This window comes from Pseudomyrmex gracilis, unplaced genomic scaffold (genome assembly GCF_002006095.1).
Source record: "Pseudomyrmex gracilis isolate BER0280 unplaced genomic scaffold, ASM200609v1 scaffold_191, whole genome shotgun sequence".
Classification (NCBI taxonomy): domain Eukaryota; kingdom Metazoa; phylum Arthropoda; class Insecta; order Hymenoptera; family Formicidae; genus Pseudomyrmex; species Pseudomyrmex gracilis.
The window spans coordinates 90,604-101,026 of NW_018020775.1; the positions used below are offsets into that span (position 1 = coordinate 90,604).

The window sequence follows — 10,423 nt, forward strand, 5'->3', positions numbered from 1 at the left end:
TGAAGTGTAAACTTGTTTAATAAACCATATCTTTCATTTTCGATTTTTAATTCACGTAGTCCGGGAACTTTCCGGACAAACTGTGTATATTGTAATCTTCTAAATACCTGCAATTAATACCGTCATAGGTCGTAAATAACTCTGAAAAAGTATGTTTTAGCAGTAACGGATAACTTTAATAGTTTTTCTTCTTTTACATCATTAGCTGAGAAAAAGGGCAAGCGTATTTGTTCCTGCAAGAATTTTGGAACAAATAAATATTTATGAAATATTACGAGACCGATGGAAATTATAAGCGTAGATCTATGATGATGATGATGTAAGTTCTTTCTCTTTCTATAGACTTGACTGTAGTTATTCTCTAAGATACAATCGATTTGACCAATTAGGCGGCCAATAAGTTGACTATAATAATTAAAAATAAGCTTCTCATCGAGCAGAGCTGCAGGTCGTTGCAAATGATAAACATAAGAGAAAAAAAAACACATATACACATTAATTAATCGCGACATGCGCGATTTGTGCTCGCATTTTATATCGAAATAAATGACATTTTCTCCATGACTTTGCATGAGTTTTTTTGCCTGACTCTTACAGACTGTTATATCCAATACGTCCGAAACACAATATCAGCATTCTCGCACGTTCTGCACCATCTGCGACGAACACTTTAATCTGCGAAGCGAGAAAATCGCTTGTTCTGCTCGTCCCGAGTAAGAGAGAGAGAGAGATTGACTTAAACCAGATTTCCATCATTAGCGCTGCGGGTTACGATTTGTCGATTATCGCCTCCGGCGGACTACTCCGTCTTATTGGTTTGATCGATAACTCGTTATTCGAATTTTCTCTGGTATTAATCGCTTCGATATGGCAAGATGAAAAGTAGTTACTGTAACGAGATGAATACGATACCTGCCTCTGTAGTGCTCGCGTTCATTACGATCTCGCAAAAATTTATTCAAAGACATTAATTGCTCATCGAAATAAATTTTAGCGAAAACGCTTGGAGCATGTGATTAAAATAAAACAATACGCTTTTATTTGATTAACGCAACCGGTGCTGGTTTGGAATTTATCAAATATATTTTCGAGATCAATACTAACCTTTTTCGCGTTTTCAATAAGAAAGAATCGTCACGTCCCTTTCACTCGTTGGGATTAAAAGCTCTAGAAAAACTCTTTGTGTTATCCGAAAGCTAAAACAAACGTGAGTTCAATCAAACTAGAACGTAAAGAGACGTGAATGAGTTTTCGTTGTTCGGGTGAAAGCGCAACGACGCAAATAGTAGCCGCGTGGGGGCAATTGTTACAAAAATACAACGTCAAAGTATGCTAAGACCTTCTTTTAGCTCGATGAAATATTTAATAACACTATCTTTCTCCTCTGCATAATTTTGTAATTATATCCTTAGAAAGTTTGACAGACTTCCGCGCGATTTCGATACAAATATATTTCGCGTATCTTACACACATAAAATATGAATTATATTAATTAAAATTCAATTTCCTGTAACATAAATGAGTTTTCCATCGAGAATATATTGTACAATCTAATGAATTTAACATAAATAATCTTGTTATGTGAATGCTAATTTTATTTGTTCAAAATAATTCAGCTAAATTTTTAAATAATTTCGTTATAATAACGCAATTTTTATGCAAGATGTATTTGCTGCGAATAGACTATTTTGCTTCAACAGTAAATTAAATTTATTTTAGCAATAAATTTATTTTCCAACAAACGAAAACAAAATGCATGTGTGTGTGTTTACTTGGCGGAAGTTTTTTATTCCAATATCAAATAATTAGTTACAGTAGCAAAACTTCATTATTTTCACATATTGAATATATGACATATGCAGGTTCGAACAAATATACATATTATTTCTAAACTAGTACAGCACACACACTTGATTTAAAAAAAATAGAAAAATAAAAATAACAGAAAAATGTTATCATATATGTACTATAATATTTGTAGCAAATCGAGTATAGAGTTAGATATAGCGCGATATGCAAAGCGTCTCTGAGAAAACATTAGAAACATTAGAAAAAAATGTAAGATAATTGTTTCCACTTTTGCCATTTGAAATTTACATTCTGTGAAAGATTCATTCATAAAAAAAGATCGTCGCCGCATGTATTGACGGCAGTTTCGGTTACCCGAAGGACATGACTAGACAGAGGGGCGTCCTACACTCTCTCGTGGAATGTTTAATTAAACTTTGACAAGAACTTGAGGAATTCCGGACACACTACGCAACAGACCAGAGATCACTATACATCATACAATTTGTCTTTCCACAACAAAACGCCGTCGAAACGATATCCGTTTTATAATTTGATTCCGCGTTTTCACGTGCAGCATCAGTTGTCTCAAACGCGATCGCTCTCTTGGAACAGTCTGATATATATTGCAAGTGAAAACATCACTCCGACAAAATAACAATTTCTTATCTTGACAAATTCCTTTTATGAAATATAATTAATTAGATTCTAGAGAAAAAAAGAGAAAGAGAGAAATCTATTCACAATTTTGGGGTAGAACTTCATTCCAGCACACAGTACAATAACTGTTTATTACAACACTGACAACACAGAATAAAATAATAATGAAAAATAATAATGAAAGGTCAAGAATAAGAATAAATGAAAACTAAGGCTAATAAGTTTACATAGAAAAAGAAATATAAAGAAAATAATAAGTAAAATTTTTGAAATGAGAGAGAAAGAAGGAGAAATAATTAAATAAGGGTAAAAAAATATATTCTGTTCATTACAGTACTGACGTAAAAATGTTTTATGCAATTCTTCAAAGTCAAAGTCAACTTTTTTCCCATTGTCTTTGACCATATGATGTCAATACTTTTTTGTGATTCAGAATTTATTTTTTTTAAAGTCCATGAAATTTATATTTGTGTAAAATTTTACTTTACAAATATATTTCAAGCAAAAAGCAAATTCTGTATTTTATAAACGTCACGCACAAATCTATTAACGTATAAGACACGAAAAAAGTATTCGCATTTTCAAAAAGAACAATGTATATTTTTGCGCAAAAAGTATTCGCATTTCCAAAAAGAACAATGTATATTTCTGCGTTTCTTTTTCTCCGTTTCAAAATGTAGCAAGGGGATGAATTACTAACCGCTCGCGCTCTCACCCTATTTCAACGCGCATGCACCTTGCGTTTATCCACATCGACCTTTCAGCATACGCGCTGACACAGCGGCGCGCAAGCGTGATGGCTACTCCTGTCTGTTGCTTGTTCTACGGAATAATACGTATGTTCGTCCGAATGAGTAAACCGCCAGCAACGTAGAGGTTAGTAAAATAGTCGAGCAATAAAAAATATATTTTGGAATAACAGACATAACGTACGTAACTAGCAAAAGAGGCTAACGCGCTTAAGTGGTTGGCACTTGTGAACGGTGAACACCAACACGATGAACGCGCGTGTCAAGGACTTCCTCTTATGTAAGTAGGTATCGTGCGATTCTCGAACGACGGCATCGCGGGCGTCGTCGACATCAGTGTCAGCGTGCTTGCCGTACTGCGAGCACTCGCGATAGACTGGACGTTGATACGTGCGGTCAAAATACAATTTTGCCGCGGTTCGACTCCGATGTGCGTACTTGCAAGTCATTTAATTTAAATTAAATAAAACAGTTGATTAATTTAAAAAGTTAATTTAAGTTGTGCTGAATCAACGAGTGCAAATATTGATAAAAAGAGATTTTTCAATTTTATAAATATAATAAATTATAAGTATAATAAATAAAATTACATGTGAATAATCTATTGTAGTGCGAAGTTCAAGTGGTAATTAAAAACGTTTTTTTTCTGGCAAAAAAAAACATTGCAGAGTAAAAAACAAATTCCTGATTTGAAAAGAATCGAAATGTCTCGTTTTTATAAAGTGTATTTCTTGCTTCTAATTTTTTACAGGATGTCGTAGATTGTGTGTTTCATGAAAGAGTGTTTATATGCGTCATCGATCGATCAGAACACTTGCAGCAGCGTGTCGTTGCCAGTTACCGTGTTATTTAAATTGCATTAGCCTCGATGTCATGACTTGAGACAACGATTGAACAAACTATCGATTGTTTTACGATACCCAAGACGAGCTCACGTGTGTGGAAAAAATGGGTGGCTACAACAGAAGCATTTTTACATACGATACGCTCGTACACGCGATATCCGGTGCAGCAGTACGTATAATTTCATGTTAAAAACATTATTCGTTCTCTCTGTTCTTTGTCGAGAAATAACTTTAACATTTTGACCTTACAGGGTAGTGTTATTGCGATGGCGGCCTTCTACCCGCTGGATACTGTGCGAAGTCGTTTACAACGTAAGTGATACATATTTACGTATACATTGAATAAATCAATCAATTTTGCGTTTATTTATTTTTTTTTTTTTTGACGATTTGTGATTGAAATGATACATCGGCGAGCAGGCTTTTGATTTCATTAGAAATCGCGTGTGTTCTTACAATAATATTCTCCAATTTTATTATCAAAGTTTGATAGTCAATTAATGCGTTTCTGTCGAGATAATATATCATTAATCATTATAACATGTTATTAATACTGCACTGATAAAAATCTCAGAGCATTACAAAAATTTATTACTGATATGACGACAAAAAATAATATTAAACAAAGCTTATTTTAAATATTAAAATCACTGTTGAAGAGTAATAAATTTCTATAAGATTTCTATAAGACATGATTTTTATGTAATTAAAATATAAATTATAACAATAAACAATATTAATAGATTTTATTTATTTAATTTTTATTCTGTTCTTTGAATTGTTTTTCTTTTGTTAAAACAAACATTTTTATGTGAATAACAGATAATTTAAAATGTAAATAATATATGCAAATATAGAGTTACTTCTCTATTTATTTATTCTTCTTTCCTCATACTGTATATTTATCTAGTCATATCTTACTTTTTATTTACAGTGGAAGAAGGACGACAGTCAAAACATACATTAGCGATTATACGAGAACTTGTTGCGAAAGAAGGACCGTACGTATATTACGCAAATAATAACTTGTGACTATACACATACAAAAATTTTCTATAATTTCTCATGCAAAAATCCAAAACCCCTACATTTTCAAAAGAAACACGTGTGATTATCATAATATTTAATCATTTTCTCTTCAAGGTACACTCTGTACAGAGGTATTATTCCCGTTCTACAGAGTTTATGTGCGAGCAACTTCGTTTATTTTTATACTTTTCACGGTTTGAAAGAGCTGAGAAGCAGAAGAAGTCAGACGGCTGGTAGCGATTTACTTCTTGCATCGATAGCTGGTATTATGTTTCTTTTTTACATAACTTAACATTCAAATATATTATTCTCGCATGGAAAAAACAGATAAGAAAAATATGATAAATTTGTAAATGAAACACTGAGTACTTATTACTGCGAACAAAGTTTTTTTTTAAACTTGAAGAGAAATATAACATTTGTGTTTGTTCAAACTTTTGATAGAGAAAAGTAGAGATTCTGATTTATAATTAATTGATCACAAGTCTCTTACTGCATGTAACATTGATAGAAACTCCAGTGGGACACTGGAAAGAGAGAAAGAGAAATTTTTATATACATTATTTTAGGTGTCATCAACGTTCTCACCACGACTCCTCTATGGGTCGTAAACACGAGATTGAAGATGAAAGGTGTTGGCGTTGTGACAGAAAAAAACAACAATGAATATACTACTTTGTGCGGTAAGGTGATATTTTTTTATACGAAAATATATACACAATTATATACATTTAAACTAAAACTGAAACATTTCTTATCACTTGGGATATATGTATATTTTTAACGTTTTTAATGATGTCTCATTTAAATCTGGTATAAAAATGAATTAAAGCTATACGAGTAAATTAATATTAATATAATTATTTAATTTACTCGCGTATGGCCTTACTTCATTCCCACACAGACATCCAGACATCCATTAGACATCTATTAGATGTCGCATGGAGCTGTCGACGTCTAATAGACGTCTAATAAAGTTTTTGTTTTGTGTGGGTTTTTATACCAATTTTCAACGAGTTACAAATTACATCATTTAAATCTCAAACAACATTAACGTAACACATTCTCTATTGAATGTATGAGCAAATGTATTTGTCAGCTTATGCATTCATGGAAAAATATTGCTCTGTGTGTGTACGTACCGCGTTCTAAATGCTCTATCACCTAAAGCAACTATGACATTACATTCAGTAAACAGCATGACGTTATGTGCATTATCGCGATCGGATACAATGGATCTCTAGTAATAATAATTTATTTAATCACTTCAACCAAACAGCCAAGGGGACTTGGTTACAATAAGTCTAACCTCACATATCCTTCCACACTGCATCATACCTACTTAAACACAATACATTGCACCTTTCCATCCTTATTATCTATATTATATATTTATACCTATATCTATATCACAGATTATTATCGTTTATATAAAATGTAAACCAACCTATTCATCATGACCAGAAAGCTCCTGTCTCTCTCTATTTAAATCTCTGATTCTTTTCTCTTTTTCTTTCCATATCTTTAGGATTCGTCCTTTTTCTTTCTCTAATTTGTCATTCCATATCCTATATATTCACCCTTTCCTCCGTATCTTTCTCTAAATCTTTAAACCAATCCTTCACCACCACATGTTCACATAGTGCTCTATCTCATCTTTCTTTACACACATCACAAAATACACAAATTTCTCTTCTCCTCCTTCCAATATTTGTTATTTTCCTCCATATTTCCACATCTCACTCTCATCAATGCTCTAACCTGATCACCCATCCTAATATCATCTAAATTCTTTTTCTGGACGTAAATGGGTTTATCTATATCTCTGCTCAAGTCTTTATATTATACCTTATATTTATTATACCTTGCTTCTCTAATCATTCCCTCATCAATTTGTTTTTGAATATCCTTTTCCCTTTCTATTATCATACCTTCAATGGATCTCTCGTAATAAATTTTAGAAATTGGATAGGTTATTAAAATACATTGAATCAATATTTTTCTTATGAATTGTGTGTTATCACACAATGTCAGGATTGTATCAAGATCGTGCTTAAGTTAGGTTAAGGGTCGTCTACAATGGGAGTAGGCAGTATAGAGTAAGAAGTAAGGTTCTTGGAGTTATTTCATTTTTGTCTACACAAGTAATTATTTCGCATTTTTTAACACACGTCTTTCATTGGCTAACAGTAAGGCAGTAGGAAGTGCGAAATGGGAATTGCCCATTTCGTAATTCCCGTTGTTTCTTCTATACTTCTACACAGTGATGAAAGATTTGACCGGCCAGCACCAAGAGCACCGAGCACGCACACAAGCGAACCGCCGTCCGTGTGAATGACGTCACGCACACGGACGGCGGTTCTCGCTTGTGTGCGTCTCCAAGTGGCTTCCGCTCTTGGTGCTGGCCGGTCAAATCTTTCATCACTGCTCCTACAGCCTTAAGCCTTTTGCACAATGCGAGGGAATAGTGATAGCGATAAGCAATAGACACAGAATTCCAACTCGTCGGAAATTTTATCGCTATTGCTTATTCTGTTTTCTGATCTGCATTGATACATGTGTATTTTTTTATGTTAGATTCCGCTGTTCCTACCGTTATTTATGAAAATATAAACTCTTTAAAACTGGTGTTATTTCTCTATCGCTATCGCTATTCCGTCCATTGTGCAAGGGGCTTTATTACTTTTATTGTAGACTAGCCATCAGGTTAGGTTAGGGTTAAGTGAATACATGCATGCTAAGGCTGCGTCGGAGAGCGCGCTATCAGCGCTATTGCGTCATTCTATCTTTGTTTTACATCTAATGAGCAATAAAGATAGAATGATGCAACAGCGCTGATAGCGCGCTTCCCGAACGTACCCTAAGTAATGCGATAGTCCAAAGTATCAATACGTCAAAAAATTTGTACTTATCACCAGAAGTGAAAATATTTTTGTAGCAACTAAACTTTTTGAAGTTTGTTTTACCCTAATATAGTATACAAATGTTTTACTAAATTAGTTTTTACACACTAACACTTTTTATATTAAGTTAGCTTTGAACAAAATTAGCCTACATTACTCGTAGTATTTCGAGCTTCTCTATTTATATGTATATACCTATCTACAAGATTTCATTTATTTCTTACATCACCTTCTTTTTATAGATGGTCTTTTGCATATATGGAAATATGAAGGTTTAAAGCAGTTGTGGGCAGGAACGTTGCCTAGTCTCATGCTTGTCGCAAATCCCGCGATTCAATTTATGACATATGAAAGCATGAAGAGAAAAGTTGCTGTGGCTCTCAGCGGCAGACAAACACCAGCATGGATCTTCTTCGTTATAGGCGCGATAGCGAAAACGATAGCCACGTCGTTAACATATCCTTTGCAGCTTGTGCAAACAAAGCTCAGGGTACTGATAGTATACTTTAATTGTCGTTAATTACTATACTCAATTACTTTATGCAAAACTAAAACATAGTACGTGACTCTAATTGCTGAAAATATTATTAAATAATTAAATTATTTTAGCATGGACACAAGTATCCTAATCTACCTCCGAATGCAGGCACGATACAAATATTATTCTATATTCTGAAGTAAGTTCACGTATAATGTATAGGTCTATCTATTTTACATTACATTTCGATTAACGATAATTTGTAATACTATTTGTGATAAACACATTTTTATTGTTCACAGAAAGCAAGGTATAAGCGGTTTGTACAAAGGAATGGAAGCCAAACTTCTGCAGACTGTTCTCACAGCAGCTTTGATGTTCCTTACTTACGAAAAGATCGCGCGATTTGTTTTCCGTATATTTTTACATAGACCTATGCTCAGATAATAATTTGTCTTTGACTGTGACTAGATTCTAATTTTTACATAATTTAATTATTTGAAACATATAATACATTATATATATAATATCTCAATATATGTGGTATATGGTATCGTTGATGTATGTAATATATCAAAAAAATAAAAATATCAATATATAAATTATCAATTAATAGCAAGTTTTGTATACGCTATCTCATATTGAGTCAGAAATAATCATACACGAAGTAAGTGACGAAACAATGAATCGAAAATTTCGATAATAGAATTAGAATGTGCGATTTATGATTTTATATAATATGACGCACACGTCAGAGAGAAATGATTACTCGAGAGATAAAATTTACAAAAAATATCCTCGAGAAAATGTAAATGTATATACATGCTCGCGTGAGACACTGGCGAGGAGTTCACGAAAATTACAGCATTGCTTTTGACCGCAATTTCGATACAAGTTGAATCTCTCGGTGTCGCCGCGTCTGCAAACGCGGAAGGCAAAGACGGGAAAGCAGAATGAAGAGGTAGAGCACGTAAATGTCACCGCACGTCGCACTTACTCACACAAGATCGATCGCAAGCGATCTGAGGCGATATTAAAACTGTTAGCTAAACTCAAAATACGAAAATCATCTAAAAGCCAATCACGGCCTGATGATTTCAAGTCTATGATTTCCAAGTAAGTAAATAATCATAAATAGAGTAATACACTTATAGTTATATAAGCAGTATCTTTATGTTACTATTTTTATAAAAGTTTAATATATTCATTTCTTTTATATATCGGCATCAAGTTATGTTTCTAATACTTATAGGATCTAAGATATAAGACGTTCTTTAGTTTTTATTTTACTATCATGATGTGTATTTACTATTATTATGTATGTTTCAATTTGTGTTAAATAAATAGAAAATGCAGTAATATGTAACTTTAGCAACATTGTCAAACATGGTGGAGACATGATGAACCCATCATCCGGTCGCAAAAATACAATCAACAAGGATACAATTAGCTCAACATTTACCACAAAAAATAAATTGAAGCCAAAATCCACAGTTATATCTCATGATTATGAAGCAGCTATCAGCCAGTTTGATACCCCCGCGTACTTGGAAATTGATAACAGTATACAGAGTCCGTGTTGTTCAAACTTGAACGATAAAGTTTCAACCGCGCAAACAAAAAAAGCAGATATTTGGCAAACGAGCGATATCGATGAGATTAAAGATAAACCAATATCTTTTCCGGAAATTACTCGAAATATTGATCATGGTATAACAGAAGAAAGGGAAAGTCATACTGTTTCAATAACTCGCGAAACGCAAAATAAGACAAGCAGAATTCCACGTGTAAGTTCTAATTTCTTTTTTTCTACAGAAACTTGTGTTTATCTCGAGATGTGATTTTAGATGTCTAAATAAAAAGATATTTAATAGTTAAAAACATTTAAAAAAATATAATTATGATCAATATAGAGTACAAGATTGTCAGAGAGAAATAAATTTAATCTTACAAATATCAAGCCACTTACAG

At 33.1% G+C, this 10,423-nt stretch overlaps 1 protein-coding gene across 4 annotated transcripts; it reads left to right on the forward strand.

Moving 5' to 3' along the window:
• The first annotated feature begins 3,223 nt into the window (after window positions 1–3,223).
• Window positions 3,224–9,883, forward strand: LOC109858167 (peroxisomal membrane protein PMP34). 4 transcript variants are annotated; one of them, XM_020435187.1, is made up of 10 exons: window positions 3,224–3,324; window positions 3,949–4,211; window positions 4,294–4,354; window positions 4,977–5,043; window positions 5,186–5,334; window positions 5,641–5,754; window positions 8,217–8,464; window positions 8,584–8,651; window positions 8,755–9,568; window positions 9,825–9,883. In XM_020435187.1, exons 2-9 carry the CDS (start codon window positions 4,146–4,148, stop codon window positions 8,897–8,899), a joined length of 918 nt encoding a protein of 305 aa, XP_020290776.1. In that variant the 5' UTR covers window positions 3,224–3,324; window positions 3,949–4,145; the 3' UTR covers window positions 8,900–9,568; window positions 9,825–9,883. The 4 variants fall into 4 exon arrangements, with proteins under 4 accessions (XP_020290776.1, XP_020290777.1, XP_020290774.1 ...); XM_020435188.1 differs by lacking the exon at window positions 3,224–3,324 and adding an exon at window positions 3,357–3,477; XM_020435185.1 differs by lacking the exon at window positions 3,224–3,324 and adding an exon at window positions 3,518–3,627.
• The last annotated feature ends 540 nt before the right edge of the window (window positions 9,884–10,423 follow it).